General features: G+C 40.1%; 1 protein-coding gene across 1 annotated transcript in view; it reads right to left on the bottom strand.

Annotated features, from left to right (window-relative positions):
- COL25A1 (collagen type XXV alpha 1 chain) overlaps window positions 1–12,250 on the bottom strand; it is a 438,508-nt gene extending 426,258 nt beyond the window's left edge. Inside the window, exons 1-3 of the mRNA XM_039542396.1 lie at window positions 11,193–12,250; window positions 6,253–6,339; window positions 3,151–3,312 (exon numbers count right to left, since the gene is read on the bottom strand). Coding sequence (XP_039398330.1) covers window positions 3,151–3,207 — 57 coding nt within the window. The 5' untranslated portion in view covers window positions 3,208–3,312; window positions 6,253–6,339; window positions 11,193–12,250. The remainder of the gene's footprint in view (window positions 1–3,150; window positions 3,313–6,252; window positions 6,340–11,192) is intronic.
- Window positions 12,251–19,757: the final 7,507 nt, after the last annotated feature.

The raw sequence follows: 19,757 nt of genomic DNA, 5'->3' as shown, positions 1-19,757 counted from the left end.
TAATTATCACCTGATCTCTAGCTCCACAGTATTAGCTGGGAGGCAGCTGGTCAGTCGCAGGTGGTGGCTAAGCCTAGCTCTCTTAAAGGGCCAGACCATGACAGTGACCCTTCATCTCTTTATATGATAAAATTATGTACAGACCTTACAGAAGTGCCACTTTATCCATGAAATTCAGCTACAGCTGGGATGAAATATGTTAACTGTCTAACAGCACATAGCAATCCTATACAGCAGGTTTGAAAGGAAGGGAAGAAACTGAGACCAAAGAATAAAATTAGGTAGAATATAAACTATTGAGTCAGAATTTTGTTAGAGTGCTAGAGTTAACACTCCTATACTTGCCAAATGTGCCACAGAATCTTTAATGACTATAAGTAATTAGGATGTCAACTTTATGCCTCATGAAGCAGATGGCACCTACAGTGCCCTCTAACACCATGTTAGTAGATCAGTGTATTGATTCAGGAGGAAGAAGTCTACCTATGGAATCAGCAGCATCACAAAAGTGTTCCAAGTTCTACTTTAGATTGACCCTTACTTAATTTGTGAAATTTGACAGCATCACAGCACAAGATACTATGACTGCAGGCAATGCACATTAATCTCTAGAATCTAAAAGTTACCAAGATTAAGACATACTGGTAGTATCAATCATTAAAGGGGTAATCAAATTTGGATATAAGGTGGGAACCCCACTCTTTTCTGGCAATGCTTAAAGATTTTGCTGCCAAAATTTCATTAGCTGTACTATATGGTTTAATTATGTGTGTCTTCATTAATGTGTCTGTTCTGGAACTAATTTTTTAGGTGGTTTACCCACAGGACTACCAGCCCATATGCTTAAAATAAAACTAGATTTTCTTTATTGGAAGTTAGAGCTTGCCTGTATATGATTACATATTTTAAGAAACTCATAAGCCTTCTTCTCAGTCTGTTTATAAGAGAAGGGCAAGTCCTATTTATTTAGGAAAGATGCACCCACTGAAGTATCTTGGCACAAAATATGGTACGTTCATTTTAACACATTATTAACTACAGCTGAGATGTAAGACTTTCTTGAGTGGTCTGAAAATTTCAGATTCTTGATTACAGTGAGCAATGGTTACCCCACTATGATCGACAAACTGCAGCATGCCCACCTGAAGTAGAGGTTACAGGCCGCTTCTATATTTCCTATGAAAGACAACTGCATATAATCCTAGTGATTTTGGTTGAAGACTACACCTCTATATTGGTGTCTTATTTGAAAAGTTATACTGACAAAAATTCAGATAAGCTTATGTAAGATGATGATTCCAATAGGTCAATTTACTGCTGTAGCCGTACTAACTACCACCATCTATACCATCATGAATCGAATTCATTTGAAAATATTTCTACATAATCTGACAGACTCACCTGCAGTGGATTTGAAGCTCAAAATGGATCCCCAACACACACCCAAATGCAAAAGGTGGCAACCTCTGTAAATTAGTCACATGCTGTCCTTGTTTATTTCCCTTTGCATTACTCTTGGTGGCTCCTTGTTAAAGTTCTGCATCCAAACAGAAAGGAAGGGCAGGTGACTTCCTGTCTCTAATGGAGTTCATTGTTGCTCTGGGTACTGCTTAAATCCCCTCTCCGAGACGGGACTTAGTCCTGAGCTCTTACAAATACTTCTGAAGAGACTTTTTTTTGCCTTTGGGATGTACCAAGGGATAAAAAGGATCAATTGTTTCCTAGGGAAGATGCCTCCCTAGAAAAAGGGAGGAGGCTCCTCCTCAAGGCCCTCTACAAATTACACAAGTATAACATTCTCCTGTACTATTAATGTACTCAGTGGACCAGATCCTTAACCAGCATAAATCAACCTAGCTCCATAGACTTCAGTGGAACTACACTGATTGACACCAGCTGAGGAGCTGGCCCAGTACACTTTCCAAGAAAATAAACAAACATTTTCAGCAAAGTGGTGCTTAGTACAGATTTGTTTACCAGACAGTACCCACTGTTTCTTTGGCTCTGGCTATGAGAAAGCATTTGTGTTCAAATCATAAATAAATGGATTCTCCAGTCCCTCCTCTCGCCAAGCACATGCACCTCCTTTATGTGAAATTTATCACATGTTAAGAGGGAATATTTTTGTGAGAGCCCCTTGATAAATTATTGCCAGCACTTTATTACATTACCTGGTTTCTCTGCAATTATTTACTGTTGTCTTAGCTGATCTTGCAGTTACTGGCCAAAGTCAGTTGGTCTTTCCTTACTACAAAAGTTATATAGGTCATATTCTCAGCTGGTATAAATCAGTGCAGCTCAAGTGAAGGTAATGGAGCTACAATGAGTGACACCAGCTGAGAATCTGGCCCCTTTGTTTTTGAATAACCAGTTTTCTACATATTATGTAATCTCTCATGCTTAGCAAGTAGGCAATCAGTGTAAATTGTTTTGCCAAAGACCTGTGCTAATTTAAACACAAATCAAGTTGTCCTTATATCATCAGTTGCTATTGCTTGAATTTTATTTCCCTATGATTAAACTTTAAAATACAGCATAATTGATTAGAACTGGATACAGATACCTGGAACTTAATCAGCCAATTACAATTTGTGGATTTTAATTGAGTTTTGCAAGATCCATTCAAACATATAAGGGTCACTGTTTTGTCCCCTTGAGCCATGTATTTAAAAGTACCATTAACATTAATAAGATTTGTGGGTATTCATCCAGGGAGAATAAACCTCTTAAACACCTTTTTTACTGTACCATTTTGTTTCCTTAGAATTTCTCACCTTTCACAGCTATTTTGTCTTACTTGTCTGTCTTTACAAATACACATTTCTCACTCTTTGAACAATCCTTCCTTCACTCCCTTTATTGATAATTCTCAAGGAAGCTTGAGATACTGTTCCTTGCTTTATTTCCCATTTTCATTGGGAACTTAAGAACACTTATTTTTTCCTCAGCAACTTGTTTCCATTTAGAGTCAGAAGCTTCCCTTCCCATATTCCACCGCTGTGAAGAGACATTTATTTGTCTGACACCAGACAGAGACAGATTTATTCCTTTGCATTGTATTAGTATAAACTTACATTTCTGTAACACCTCTCATCCCAAAGGATCCCAAAGCACTTTACAGACTAGGGTCCAGATACTGCCAGCACTTACTACCAGGTGTGATGTTGAGTAGTCCCACTGGGATAAACACTTCATTGTTGGTTCCATTTGAATAGTGAGATCCTGATAGTAAATGGTTACAGCATCAGCCTCTGTTGCCACCGGATGTTGCCACCTGCAAGGTGGATGGAGTTAGCCAACTGGCACACAGCACTGCAGTGGGTGGAAAGGAAATTTTTCCTGTAAACTTAATGGGCCAGTTTGCATAGGAATAGCACTCCATACATCAGAAATAACAAACAATTGCTATACACAAATGAGCTGTTAGCTATGTTTGCTGGCTGAGTTATATTTCCATCATCTAACAATGAGCTGTTTAATAAATAACTTCAGATTCAATTGTAAGCTAAAGATTTTCTCCTGTAACAGCAAATCACTAACAAAATGAAGCAAAACAACAAAGATGGAGAAGGGCAGAAGGTTGCTTGCAATACAGTTCAATAAAAAAGGTATCTGGAGATATTTCAAATATAGTTTAAAAAACCCAAACTGAATGCTGCACATCTTAGCACTAACCTCAAAGTTTTCAGGAAATTGCAAGATACAGGACTTGACTTTTGCTCTCCTGGTCTCTGTAAGAGATTTTTATCATGCCACAGCTCACAGTTGCCTGGACAGTATGTTAGACATAACATACTGGCCTTTGCACCATTATCCAATGTGCCATTATCCATTGTGTAAAGGTATATCCTTTACATCATTATCCAATCCAATTTATGTTGTTGCTATTCCATCTTTTCTGCAACATTTGTTAACTACTATTGCTTATCTGAAGTGCCTGTGATTTGAATCTGCAACCACAAAGGGCCATCGGACCTCCACGTTTCTCAGCTAAGCAAAGATGTTTCATTGTCCTTTACTGCAATTGCAAGCAAAAAGAATCCATAATCCCAGCGCTTTATAGCAGGACAGGGTGAAATCAATGACCACATCCATCCCAGGTAACTTTAAAAAGTGTGCATTGTAAAAAAAGATGCACCAAAAACTAGGAGGATATGAAAAACACCCACGAGTGCAAACTCACCTAGCATTGATGGCAATGTGAGCAGGAATCAGTAGGTGAGTTTTCACAGATGGTCCATACATAAAGGAAAGGCATTGATGCAGTAAGGTAATCATGTTTATCTATATCACTCAGTTCTGGTGTGAGAGATCCACCTTATCATTATACTAACAAAAGAGGTAGGGCAAAGCAGCAGTTATCACCAGCTTTGGGATACATCAAGATTGTATGATATTGGGTGAGGGGGGAAGACACTGCATGTAAAATACTGATTGCAACTTGTGCATCCTGGGCAAAAGATCAGAAGGTCAGAAGAAAACTGTGCTGTGGAGGCAGAGATCTGACATAAGTACAGAGTGTGGCAGGACTCAACATGTAGGAAGGCTCTGCCAATATAAAGCAGCTGCTGCCACCTCCACCATTCAGTAAACTCATGTCACTTCAGAGCACAGTATGAATTGTGGATGGTGCTCAGTTATCTCATGCATCAGATATCATGTCTCAAGAAAAGAACAAGTCAGGAGCAGCTTCAGATAGGAGTGTGAAATATATATTTACACTCTGCACCACACACTCAGGAAAAGACTGATGAAAATATCAGTCATTGCAGATGACAGCTTAGGAACAGGAATCATATACATGTGATAGGGGATATATTACCTGCTCTGAAACAATACTCCCAACTCATTACAGAGGACTTGTCTACATACAAACCTGCACCAATTTACTTAAATTGGTGCAAGTCTGTGGGTGAGCACTCATATCAGCATAAACCTGCCCTATATCAGTTTAGCTTGCCTTATAACAGTTTAACAGGGGCAAAGGGTCTAGATGCATTGCAGGGTGTCCACACACAAAGTTGTACTGATTTAACTAAATTGGTGCAACATAAAACCATAAGTTAAAGTAGCACAACTGTATGGGTAGACCAAGCCTAACATATAATTGGCCACTGAACAGCAGACCTCTAATCAAACAAGTCCAAACTGATACAATTGTCAGAATGAAATCAGTCAGCCATGCTGGTAGATAGTCTCCCCACCATTCACTCACACAGTGGCACCATAATAGCTCCCATACGTGGAGGGTAAAGTTAGCATGTTATTGCTCACTCTTTGCTAATTGTTAATGCTGGTTCTAGAGGGCTGCACAAGCAGGAGGGATTTGGCCATGGCCATGCCACTTTAGGAGAAGAATACACAAGACAAGAATAAACCATGGACATCATTATCTGCCCTCTCCATCCCTGCTTTGTGCAGGTAGCATGATGGTGTAATAATTCTGCTATCTTACTCACTTTTCAAATTGTGAAGGTATCATATGCTGCTCACTTTCTTTTCATCACTTGCTTGGCACGGCTACATAGCCAGCAGTTTGTAGGTTCAAACTCCAACACAGAATCCTACGTTGTGGGGCTCCTCCTTAGTGGGGTGTGTCAATGTTGCCAACTCTTACAGTGGTTAGAATGAGTTTCACAAGATGTGAGGATTTTCTGAAAACCCCAGCCTCTGTGTTGGAGTCAGGCAATTACATGAGAATCTCAGCTTCCTTTTAAAAAAAAATAAGTTTCTAGACCCTAGAGAAAAGTTTAAAAACATGAACTCTAAGGACTCAAAAACCAGAAGTCAAATAAAAATGTCAGAATTTATGATTTTTTAGATGTGTGATTTATAAGCCAATTTCATGATGGGGGTAGGGCTGACGTCTTTTGAATGCTTGCTCTTGGGAAAGGTAGTGGTTGCACTTTGGTTTGCTCTCTCAGCTGCTATTGTCTTAAATAATATAGCCAAGTTCCCTTGCATAACTGAAGGGCAGTTATGATTGGTTTAGGTTTGTCAGTAAATTATACAGAACTACATCATAGCTGACCCTTAAGCAGATGTGTGGGGCTTAGAGTGGGGAGTGAGCTTGAGCAGCTCTCTTGGGCAGCCTGCTCAAGGGTGGGGGCAGGGAGGAAACAGGTCTTCTCCCTCCCCACTTCTCTGGCCAGCAGAATGGGCTGACTGAGCAGGCTCCCTGAAGCTCAATCTCTCTTATATCTTATAGATAAGACAATAAATAAAATTAGATAATTAACATTTCTGTGTCACCTTTTATCCTGAAGGATCACAAACGAAGCATTGTGAGATGCCGCCACCTCTGGTATGTAGTGCGGCAGCCATCTGGCTCCCAGGACACTGCATAACAAGGACAGGAAGCATTAGAAGAACATTTATATAAATGAATGCATATCTGTGCTATAATAGCTCTACTCCAACATAGTATTGGATATTATTATAGGGCCAGTTTTCAAAGTGGTACACAGAAGGTATGTGCACAAATCTAGTTTTCAAATAAAAAAAAGGTATGAATCTCCCATAGGCTGTTTAGCATGTTACACACTATGGCAAATATTCAAAAGTATTTTCTATTATGTTCCATTTATGTTTGGAATTTGTTTCTGTTTTTTGAGCCAACAGCAAGTTCAGTGCTGAACTCAATACAAATGTTCAGCAACATCAAATAATTTGATAATTTTGACATTGCCAGGTTGTAATCCTTTTTTTCTACCCTTTGTGTTGGTTGTTACATGATAAAATATTTATTGTTTGAAATTAGAAGTGTGAGAAAGGACACAATTCATATCTTTAGATCTGAGCCCAAAAGCCACAGTTTGTCTCCAGATCTAATCCAAAAGTGGAAGGAACCTATTTTCCAGTTCTGATTCAGGTACTGATGAAATTTGGTTCTCATCAGATTTCAGGCCAAGAGGGCAGAAACCTAGTGAAAGCAACTGATCTTGCAAGGTTTCTGTCATTCAAGATGTCCACTATTTGAACTTTTATGAGAACAGCTCAGTAGACTTTAGCATTGCTTAATCTGAACACAAACCCCTTGTTTTGATTGTTTTCAGACCATAACTAGATTTAATCAGGATTCTGTTCTGGAGCGAACCACCACATCTTTGACCCATATTTTAATATGTTGAAATCCAAAAGTGCACTTGGAATATAACACACGGCAAAGAATCTCACAATCTCTGGGTCTGAAAGTGTAAACAACTGTTATAGCCAAATACAAATGTTTTGGTAAATAAAGACTTCTTGTACCATTGTATCCTTCTATGTTTCAATATGGAAAATGCAGTGGTTTTCCTTGTTCATTTGTATATAAAAAATAGATTGCACTGAATTTGTTTCCTTCAGTATAATAAAGCTGGGTCTGGATGGCAGAACAACATTACTGTAGCTAGAAATAAGAGAACTATCCTTGCTCAGATCAGAAAAGAACCATAATATAGAAGTGGCACAGCCAGATGGCCCAGTGCATAACACCGTGGCTGCCATGAGGGAGAAATCCACGTTCAGCACTGCTGATCCTCAGGCCAACTGTGAGGCACCCATTTGTCTATGAGATGTGATGTCCTCAGCCTCCAGGGCACTTAGTGCATTGCACTTTTGCGCTGCCTAGCAGGTGGTTACCAAGCAACAATGCAGTTTCAGAGGCTTATTGTCCTCCCAGCCACTGGATGAATGCATCAGTCACAGCTGCTGCTTTTTGGAAGGAGACAACATGATTTCAGGGGAGGGGAGAGGGGAGTGGGGGTCAAGATAGCCTTAAATGAATGATTTTTTTTATAAACACTTCTGATAATTTTGGTGATCAAGTGGTTGATATTTAGAGTTACTCTTTCCCTGGTAAATAAGACTATAAGGAAAGTTCAAAGGTCCCTGGTACCAACTCTCATTGCAAAATAGCAAACAAAATGTTTATTTTTTAGACTACGATGACTTTAGCATCTGCCTTTGCTATGCGTGAGTTACATTTTATCATGATTTGTGAGGGGGAGGAGGTATAAGAAAGCTATTGCTTCTTTGTATGTGGCAAAACATATCTAAAATGGGACAACCCCATCCCCAATTTTGCGTGAAAAGATCATTAACAGCTCTGACAGCTCCACATTAGCCAACAGAAACAATGCACATAAATTGTTTGGATTTCAAATGTTTCTTTTGGTCTCCTGTTGTCTGACAGAACAGCTCCACAGCATAACTTTAAAAAAAATATTTCAAATATTTCTTTCCTCTTGGGTTTGTAACAGAAACTTTACTCTTGCTGCTCTCAGATGTGTCTAAGATTCAGAAGGGCCTGATCCTGTGTAGAACTGTGTGCTCTCTGAACATTGCTCAGGACACTCAATTCCCATTGATTTCAGTGGTAGTTGTGAACCTTCAGCAATTCCCAATTAGAACTCAGCATTTTGCCAGATCTGACCCTGAGAGAGACATGGGCTGACATCTGGGCTCTTCTAATGTCACTAGCAGCGTTACTATTGACTTCAGTGGGCCCGGACTTCACCACTGGTTTTCACACCATTCCATTTGCCAACCTAACAAAGTGACTGGTTTCCACTTCTGTTCCCACATAGCTGGATTTATTTGCAGGCTGAGCAGTTAGGCCAGGAATCTGATGTAGCCCTCCCAGCCTGGAAACCATTGAGTGAGGTATACACCAATCACCACAAATATACACAAGAGATTTAAAAAAGATCATCCAAATGAACCATGGTGTTGGGGGAATGTGAAGAGGGGAACCCTTGCTACATCTGTTTAACAGGTGTAGCCAGTACTTGCCCCAGTACAGCAATCTCTGGGTCACTGTCTCCCCCCAGAAATGCTAATGTCTGACCAGCATGGCAGCCACTCCTCTTGTGCTATCATATGGTGAAAGACAGATTATGTCTGGGGACACACAATGGGGGTAAAATGCTCTCTTCTCTATTGGATCCATACAGAATGGCCCATAATTTAGCCCACAACTGTATATCTAGTTGCTCATGCAGTACTGTTTGGCAATACATAATCACACTCATTCTTTATTTTATCAAATGAATTACATGCCCAATTTTCTAAAGAGTCTGCTAAACTATGCTTGAAACATTTTTTGTGCATCAGTAATTTCCATTTGCCCATGGAATTACCTGGTTTGCCTGCACAAACTTGTGCCCATAAAGGCTAGTTCACAAAAGAAGCCGTAGTTAAGCAGCCTGGGGAGTAAGATGAGATAGTTTTATTGTCATCCAAATTTCTAAAATGGAAAGTTTTTATATGATCATGTTTCGCTTCTGCAGTATTTCCTCATCCAAAAAAGCTTTACTTTCATTTCACAAGTCCTATGCATTATCTATTAATAGGACAGCATATTTCCCCCCCTCTTCTACATAAAATGCGACCTGATCTGAGAGGTGCTCAGCACCTGCAGCCAACACTTACCTTGCTGGGAGTTAAGAGCACTGAGAATCTTGCAGAATCAGGGTCTAAATATTATACTCAAATTGGGGCAAATAATGGCTGTTGAATTTCTAGTTAAGAGGCTTCACCTGATTAGATTGAGCACCTGGCATGACTCAGTTGAAGTGTGGTGGCATTCCATGATGTGTTGTTCACAGGGAGAGCAAAATAGTACATTCTTCTTTCTGCCACAGGAATTCCAACAGAAGCAGAGAGGCTCTTGAGAGGCCAGCTGCTCCTAACTTTGTTGCTGCAAGAATGCAGCTGAATTTGAAAACTTGTCACCAAGCTGAATCCGTGATACACCTGTCCCTCTCGTCAGTCTCCTTCAGAAAAGTCTCACAGGGACTTAAAAACTAAAGCCATAAAAATGGGATTTAACCAGACTTATTCTAGAATGCAATATGTAACATACATGCTCCATATGTCCCATGGCGGGAATGTCCTTTAAACCAGGATATGTAAACAAGACAACAGCTGAGGAATGGCATGAGCTGACCCATTTTAATTCAGAGGAGGAGATTGTTAGATAAAGCTTTAGAAGAGCATTCCTTTTTGATAAAAAAAAAAATATATATATATATACACACACACACACACACACACACACACGGCAAGAGAAAACAGGAAATATGTTTGATGGCAAGCACTCTCATCTACTTTTTATTTTAATAAGTGGTGGAGCAAAGAGACACCATTTCAGTAGGGCCACCATGATCAACCCAGTAATAAAAATGGGGGAAAAAAAATATACTGCTCACTTTCACACACTGATACATACAACTGGAACATCTTAGCTCATGAAAATTCTGTCTCCTGGCTTAGCTAGGTGACAGGTCAGGAAGGCCATGTCTACACTACAAACTTTGGTTGACAATTTACTTTGGCCTATCGCCACTGAAGGCTTATATCACACATGCACATGTGGCTATTTGCGGCAGTGATGCACATATCCATTAGGAGTGCTTACGGTGGTGTAATGCGCAGTCTGCCACAGGTAAGTATCCCAGTAGGCCATGCGCCGCTGTCTGGCACAATGACTTTTGGAACATTTTCACATTGTTTTGTGGCATAGTAGCCATTTGAACAGGGATTTCTGGGAGCAAGGGGTCAAGATCCCAGCATGCAACTTTCTCCACCCCATAATACCTTCCATATTCCATCATTTTGCATTTTTTTAAACTCCCACAAGCCTGCACAACCCTTTTTAGTCTCTGCCATTTCTGACAGAAGCATTGAGCCTGCCGAGCTCAGCACTATACTCATCGCAGAATAGTGTGGGACAGTGTCTTATCACAGAGGAAGAAATAAGACCACCATCCCTAGAAACTTTCAGGAGAGGATTGTAGAGTATCTCCATGAAAGTTTCATCAAGTTCTTAGGAGGATAAAAGGGACATTCCTATTCACATGAACAAGGTGCTGAACATACCCACTCTCTTCCCGCCTAGCCGAACAAGGGAATGAAAAGCAGATGCCAACTCTGCCTCTGTTTGTTCTACCTCTACCAAAGCACAGGACACTGAATTTAAGTGGATCATGTAATTGAACTGTCATAGTATTGTTTAGGAATTTGTTTTGAATTTACTTCCTAACTTTTTATTGTCTCACAGTATACCCATAAAATAATTAAAAATCCATCCCTTTGTCTTGTATATTTGTGGCTGGACCGTGCACCTTCTCTAAATAGAGGGAAGGGAAATGAGAGCAAGGAAGGAAAAGCACATAAAACTTTGCAAGGAAACTTGTGTGCACACTTACCTGAACTCCCTTCCCCTTCATCAGCAGGACAGACTAGACTCTTGTGGAATTTTAAATGGGTTTAGTTTGCTGCATGGTTGGAGTCCTCTGTTGTGTCTCCACCACCCTCCTCCTCTTCGCTGTTCATGGCTCGGGTCTCCATGCCAGGCTCCTCTGAGGTATCCACTGTGGAGTGCTGGTGGGGTCACCGCCAAGTATGACGTACAGTCAGTTGTAAAAACAGCAGGTCTGCTGGGCAGCATCAGATTTCTTGTTGCCCTCCCTTGCCTTGTGGTATCCCTGGTGAAGTTCCTTCTCTTTCACATAGTTGCCAGCATCCCCCGTGCAATCTGCTCATAGACGTCATGTTTCTATGGTTGTTCTGCAGCTGTGCTTGCACAGACTCTTCTCCCCATAGGAGCAGGAAATCCAACACTTCTTGCCTGCTCCATGTATGTACGTATGGCACCTCGATTGGTTGAACACCATCAAAGGTGAGCTACTAGGTGTGCTTACCAAGGTGGGCAGCCAGGAAAGGGCGCTTCAAAAACACGCAGAGTTTTTAAAAGGGGAAGAGGAGATTGTTCCAGTCTCTGTGAACCCCCGGGCAGAGGAGTTTAAAATTGTGAACAAAGCAGCAAAGTCACTCTCATGGGGACTGGGATGTTGCTGGACAGTGGGCTGGAGGACTGTCAGAGTCAACATAGGTCATGCAGTGTCTATACTTGCACCGTGTCAGACAGAGTCGATTGAGCATGGCTTTACACAATTTAGGGAGGTGGTTTTACTGCATCGCCATAATGGGACGCTTATCTCAGCCAGAGACAAAGTTGAGCATAAACATGTGCATAAATAGCTTTATTGAAAGGAGACTTACATCAGCCTAACTTTATAGTGTCGACCAGGCCTAAGTTTCTACTAATTACTTCTTCAGGAGGTCAGCAATACAGAGGCCTGCAGCCATGCTTACTAAATAGAGCACATATGTCAATGAGTCCATCCAGATAGTTGCAGCCACTCAGGAGGTAAATAATAGTTTGAGATTTTTCTCTGGACTTAATTATCCGCTTTTGCCTAAAAAGATGAATTATTACACTTTTTAAAGATTAGAAAGCTTTTACACTATGGCATGAGTTTTAAAATGTGTATTCATGCTGGATGCTTTCCAATATATTGCAATTTTTTTCAGTAAATACCAAGATTATTTTTAATCCTTGGAGGTAAATACTGACTGAGACAATAGATCAACATGAACCTGTTATATTGATATATCCTGATGCTCAAGTTAACAGAAGTTTATCTGTTTATATTTACTTATTTCAAAAACAAAGCTTTGTTTAATAAACTAATAAAGATTGCTAAGGCATAACAGCATACTGACCTATCACATCATTTACACAACTCAAGCCTCACAACAAGTTAAGAATGTCATAAAACGTATGTGAGACCTTAAATCAGTATCTAACATGCATCATCCCATGAAATCCCACATACCCATTTTAAACATTTTAAACATGGATTTTAAGTGATGATTTCAAAGCCAAGTTTCAAAACTGGGCATCTATGAAAAGATTAGGCCTTCCACCACTAGACATACTTGGCTAAACTTATTCAAGTTCAGTTATCAGTAGCACTGAAAAAATATGTTATTAATGTAATATCATCCAGGCTCTGGGTAGTAAGCCAAAATATGCATTTGCAAAGATTTTCAACATGGAAATAAATGAACTCTGTCTTTCCTATAAAGCTTTATAAGGTATCAGGGCTGGACTAAGGGCAGCCTGTATGCACTAGTCAGTTACCAAGTTGTGGTCAGGAAACAGGTAGTAGGTTCAGGGTCGAGCCAGGTCAAGATACCAGGAAGTCAGGGTCAGGCACGAAATTGCAGGTGGCAGGCAAGTAGTGCAGTGAGGGTTGAGCTGGGTCAGGCCACGGGTTACAGATAGCAGACAAATAGAGTCAGGGACAAACCAGCATCAGAAACAGGAGTCTCGGGTCCACAACAAGGCAAGGTCCAGAGCAGAAGCAAGGAGGAAGTCTGCATCATTGTTCAAACAGCTCCCTAGCTGGCTTCCTTGTTTATATACCAGCACTAGCCAATCAGTGGGCTGAAGGGAGCTGCCACTAAAGACCCTGGGAAGCTAGGCTCTGTGGGATGTACCACCCAACTGGGCCTTCAACAGAAACTCTCAGACTAAGCTTCCAATGGCAATGAGGCTGCATCAGAAACCCCATGGTCCCAGGTTCTAGTTCCACTGATTCTTACACAAGAGGTTAGGGTGACTTACAATAAGTCTACCTTCCTCTGGCTCCCAGTCCCATTAAAAGCCATTATTTATCACAGCCTTGTTATAACACACAAGTACTCTGTCTGGAAGGAGGGCAGGACAGTATTGAAAGTTCATACCTAATAAAGTTTTCAAATTAGGATCTTAAAAAGTATTTCACACTTTTTGTATTAATGACTCCACTGTCAAAAGAGCTCTACTATGGAGGCTACACACAGGGAATGGCCTCCCTTATTCCTTGCAAAGCAAATTGTTGAAGAACAAACATAAGGGCTCCCAAACCTTTCAGTTTGTTTCTAGCGTTTGAGCATAAGCATTGTTGGGGACTATCAGTGAGTTGGAAGTGCAGTTCATATTGGCATGCAAATGAGTATACCAAGCATACTTATTAAATAGCAACAAAACAAAGAACTCTCAGGGGATGGAGAGGAGAGGGGGACAGGGAGAGAGAGTTCCTGGGGGTCAGATACGGAGCTAGAGGAGGGAATTCAGGGGTTAAAGCTGAACCATCAACAATCTCTCTCTATTCTCACAAAAGGGCATTGTTCATTCTTCTGAGTGGTGTTCTGTATAAATAATGGTGTATTCAGTTTGGTTAGACTGCCCTAGAAATTAGAGGCTCTACCCTATACCAGAGGAAAAAGGAGGAGGAAGTGAAAAGCAGTCCATGTTCTCACTTTTCTACATTGTCATGGCAGTAGAATAGAATACGATAAATTGTTCACATCCCAACTGGTCATAAAAAGGGTTGGAAATACAACAACTATAGTCACAATGCAAATGGGATCCTAACTTTCAGGGCTAGGATCTCAGTCTTAATCTCTGCTATTCCATGTTAACTGTGCTGAACGGGAAGAGATATGATAAAGCTCTGTGCTGCCATGTGTTTGGGTTGCCAAATATGATAATTATAGTTATTAATTATCTGCATTGTGGTAGCACCCAAAGCAACCAGCACAGTGGGGGCCCCAATCCTAAGTACTGGGGATGCTGGTCCTGCCCTGAAGAGCTTACAGGGGGACCCAAGATCAACAAGAGAGCATTACAAATGACAGAAATGAAGGGATCATAGCATCTGAGCTGACTTGGTAAGAGAACTTGACACTGCAGTGGGGGGGAAAGTTAAGTAGGTGAAAGAATTATGCTGTCTGCAAAGCAGCAGTTCCAGTTATGGATGATGTCTGATTCTGCCACTGAGAAGAGCATCAGCAATGGCAAAAGGCTTGCATACAATTTAGATTGGGGTATCAACCAATGTCAGCCATGTGTTCTACTATGGTGAGCCTACTGCAGAGAGCTAGGATCATGATGATACTGTGAAAACAGAAGAAGGTACTAAAGCAATTTAGGAGATCTTCCTTTGCCCAAAGGGTAGATAATGTGTGTGAAGAGAACTGACTATCAAAGAAAAGCAGACGACACATCTGTGAACATACTGAGAAGTTAGGCACTTGAAGGAAAATTACATTATGAAATATACATGCTAGGTAGGTGAACAGACCTAGAGGAACGCTGTATACCCTCCCTCTGTCTTGAAGGGGCACAGTACAGGGTTACAGGCAGACTTTAAGCAAACTCAAAATTGGTAGGTAAAATTCCATGGGAAGCAAGTTAAGGGGAAAAAAGAGTTTAAGAGACTTGGCAGTGTTTTTAGAGAGACATTATTAATGACACAAGAACAAACTATCCCAATCTGTAAGAAAGATAGGAAGTATGGTAAGAGGCCATCCTGGCTTAACTAAGAGATCTTCAATGATCTAATGATCTAAAACTCAAAAAAAGAGTTGTACAAAAAAGGTCAAATTACAAAGGATTAATATAAAAAGCACCACAAGGCACAAAACGAGATCCAACTAGCTAGGAATATAAAGGGTAACAACAAAGCATTTTACAGATACATGAGAAGCAAGAGGAAAACCAAGGACAGGGTAGGCCCACTACTTAATGAGGAGAAAAAGACAACAACAGAAAACGGAGTAATGGCCAAAGTGTTAAATGCCTTTTTTTTTCTTTCAGTTTTCACTAAAAAAGTTAACAGTGATCAGATGACTAACATAGTGAACATCAGCGTAAATAGGGTAGCAATGCCTATGAGGCTAAAAAAGGAAAAGAACAAGTTAAGAATTACTTTAAAAAGTTTGATGACTTCAAGTTGGCAGGCCTGATGAAATACATCCTAGAATACTCAAGGACATGTCTGAAGAGATCTCTGAGCCATTAGAGATGATCTTTGAGAACTCATGGAGGATAGGGAGAGATATCAGAGGACTGGAAAAGGTCAAATATCGTACATATCTATAAAAAGAGGAATGAGGACAACCAAGGAAATTATAGACCAGTAAGCTTAAATTCAGTATCTGGAAAGGATAATGAAGCAAATAATCAATTTTTAAGCACCTAGGAGAATATAAAGTGATAAGTAACAGTCAATATGGATTTGTCTTGAAAAAAATCACATCAAACCAACCTAACATCCTTATTTGACACAGTAACAAGCCTTGTGGATGGGGGAAAGCAGTAGATGTGATATACAGTATCTCAATTTTAGTAAGGCTTTTGATACTGTCTCGCGTGATCTTATCACAAACAAACTATAGAAGTATAGCCTACACAAACCCTTATAAGGCAGTTGCACAACTGGCTGCAAAACAGTACTCAAAGAGTAATCATCAACGGTTCACAATCAAGCTGGAAGGGCATATTAAGTGGGGTCCTGCAGGGATCTGTTCTGGGTCCGGTTCTATTCAATATCCTCATAAAGGATTTAGATAATGCATAGAGTACACCTATAAAGTTTGCGGATGATACCAAGGGATTGCAAGCATTTTGGAGGATTAGAATTCAGAATAATCTTGACAAACTGAAGAAATGGTCAGAATTAAATAGGATTAAATTCAATAAGGACAAATACAAAGTACTATACTTAGGAAGGAATAATCAATTGCACAAATACAAAATGGGAAATGACTGCCTAGGAATGAGTACTGAAGAAAAGGATCTGGGGATGATATTTAGTTTGTGATCACTATTAGTCAACAATGTAATACTGCTGGGGGGAAAAAAGAGTGAACATTATTCTGGGATATATTAGCAGTACTGTTGTAAGCAACACATGAAAAGTAATTCTTCCACTCTACTCAGCCTGATAGGGCCTCAGCTGTTGTAGTGTGTCCAGTTCTGAGCACCACACTTCGGGAACATAAGAATGCCATACTGGGTCAGACCAAAGGTCCATCTATCCCAGTACCCTGTCTTCCAACAGTGGCCAGTGCCAGGTGCCTCAGAGGGAATGAACAGAACAGGTAATCATCAAGTGACCCAACTCCTTTCGCTCATTCCCAGCTTCTGGCAAACAGGCTAGGGACACCATCCCTGCCCATCCTGGCTAATAGCCATTGATGGACCTATCCTCCCTGAATTTATCTAGTTATTTTTTTGAACCCTGTTATAGTCTTGGTCTTCACAATATCAGTGAAAGGTGTGAAAAAACTGGAGAAAATCAAGAGGAGAGCAACAAAAATGATTAAAGGTCTAGAAAACATGAGCTGCGAGAAAAGATTTTTAAAATCAGCGTGTGTAGTCTGGAGAAGAGGCAGCTGAGAGGGAACATGATAACAGTCTTCAAGTACATAAAAAGTTGCTATAAGGAGGACGGTGATAAACTGTTCTCTGTAACTACCAAGGATGGGACATAAAGAAATGGGCTGAATTGTGGCAAGGGAGATTTAGGTTAGACATAAGGTAAAACTTCCTAACTATAAGTAGAGCCTGCGCTAGGCATAAGCACACTAAGCAATTGCTTAGAACGCCAAGCAGTTCAACGGGTCCCGCTGTTCACTTTTTATTATGTGGGGAGGGGGGAAATATTCATGCTTAGGGCCCCCAATGTGCTAGCATCACCTCTGACTATAATGGTAGTTAAGCACCGGAACAAGTTACCTAGGAAGGTTGTGAAATCTCTGCCACTGGAAGTTTTTAAGAACAGGTTACACAAACACCTGTCAGATAATATTGAGTCTGCCTCAATGCAGGAGACTGGACTAGATGACCTCTCGAGGTCCTTTCTAGTTCTATATTTCTATGATTCATTCTATGATTTTATTGCTGAATTTAAGCCTGTAGTCCATCTTTATGATTCAATAGCAGCAATCCTCAAACAAAAGACACCTAAGGAGGAGTAGAGTGGCCTGGAAACTGTTTCAAAATGCGTGTTACTGATGTAGTATTGGAACAACTCTGTGCCTTGCCCTTCATGGCTGAGGGGACCAGATTTATCGACTTGATATAAAGGCATGAACAAAGCCAACCAATAGAATAAGAGGGGGAAAAAAATCTTGAAGTTCTGGGAATTTACAGCACAAAATTGATTACATCAAAAAGGCATAAAATATAGTACTTAACTGAAACCAATAGCTCAGGTATTTTCTGGTTTAGCTGGACTCTTTTAGATTAAAGTATAGGTTTTAAAATAAACCCTTTCTAAGGGCTCCTTGGACTCAGTATATTATCAGTAATGCTTGGAATATACGTTTCCTCTATAGTGTAGACCTTAAAACAGTTTACAAAGATGAGTAAATTCCATTACTTCTATTTTGCAAGTGAGGTAACAGAAGTACAGTGAAAAGACTTGCCCAGGGTCACATAGCACTTTGCATGAGAGCTGTCTGGAGAACACAAAAGACTCCTGGCTCCCATCCCTCTCTTCTGTCCACTGGAAGTCTAAGCTGTATTAGGTCAAATATTCATGCTATGTGACAGGCAAGGCAACAAAGGGAAATGCAGAGTTTGAACTGTCAAGACACGTAGAAGATTCTCAGTGCATGAGGTGCGCTATGAATTTGCTTTGATATACTTTTCCCTCAGAAGCCATTGGTTTTTCTTTCTTCTTTTCCATTTTCTTTGCCTTAAAATGGGAATGGTATAGTTGAGGTTATGGACAGGAAGCCACTCAAAACTCCTTTTCAACCTGTCAGATATAGAAGGGCTGGGATCATAAACCCCTGAATGTGAACTTGAATCCAAGCTTTGTCAGGTAAAGGCACTCAGACACAGTATGTATCCAGTGAAATATCATCTCCCTTTAGCGTGTGTCTCAAGTGGATCATTCAAAAATTGAGGCTATCAAAATCACCAGTCCCTTTTGAAAAATCTTTGGCTTCAGACTTTCTTTCACCCCCTTACTCAGATTGCATAGTCCCTTACTCATCTAGAAATCAGACAGTTAACGGACCAAAGGTGGCAAGATCTGTATCTAAAGGAACAAAGATTTTTTTTTTAATTGATGGGCTAAGCATGCAAAATTTGTCATTTTCATAATGCCAATAATGATGTTCTATGAATAATGCAAATATGTTAACCTTCATTCCATTACAGATACTAGACTCTATCACGTTTATTATTCCACAACTATTCACATGAGTAAAACATTTGTCAACATGTCGCATTTTGTATGGTACATTACATTACATTGCCCTATGTTATGTGATCATGTAATGAAATATCATAATGCATCTGTACAAAGGGAACATTAACTCAGTTATTGAGCTTTGGTGAGTTTAAATCTATATCTTATGGATTCATTAATGTTTTGCATAAATGCAAAATTGTGGCATTTAGAATGACAACTTGTACTGGCCCACATGAATGTAATCTCATTATCTCCTGTGAAAGCAGACAGGAAAGTGTGTTGCTCTATGTGAAAAAATTAGGTGCATCTCAGACATTCAACCTGATCATAACTCTTTATATTTCACATACCCATAATTGTCCACCAGTAAATCTACCCTGTATGAAACATACAAAAATATTTGGTTTTGTCGTGTTATGTTGCATTTATGCAAATAAGCTGCTCTGTGTAGATTTAAAGGGAATACAGTTATTTTCAAACTGGATGCCTACTATGCACTCATATAGGAAACATCTGTACCATATTTATGGATATGGTAAAACAGTTAAATAACTAAATTGCTGCATCTTTATCCTCCCCCAAAGCAGCCTATGCTGCAGTTTGCCAACCATTTAAAACCTATTCTAAATGTTCTTCCATCGTTTCCAATCTTGAAATAAGCCATAACATTGCTCTGTATGCTGACATTTCTGATCCTTTTCATCTAGAGAGAAGTCTGCTGATTTCTTTTCAGCTCAGGCAAGAATGGTATGAAGTGAGTGATTTCTTCAGCATTCCAAGGTAGGCAATTCATTCAGGCAATGAATGATTCTGTATTACAGCATCACATTTGCAATGCTATCGTTACATGGTTGAGTTGCAGTTTTCATTATAAGCCCCATTTTCACAGGT

This window comes from Mauremys reevesii, linkage group 5, assembly GCF_016161935.1.
Source record: "Mauremys reevesii isolate NIE-2019 linkage group 5, ASM1616193v1, whole genome shotgun sequence".
Classification (NCBI taxonomy): domain Eukaryota; kingdom Metazoa; phylum Chordata; order Testudines; family Geoemydidae; genus Mauremys; species Mauremys reevesii.
The sequence above is the reverse complement of the archived record's forward strand: the minus strand, read 5'-3'. Positions and strand labels throughout refer to the sequence as shown.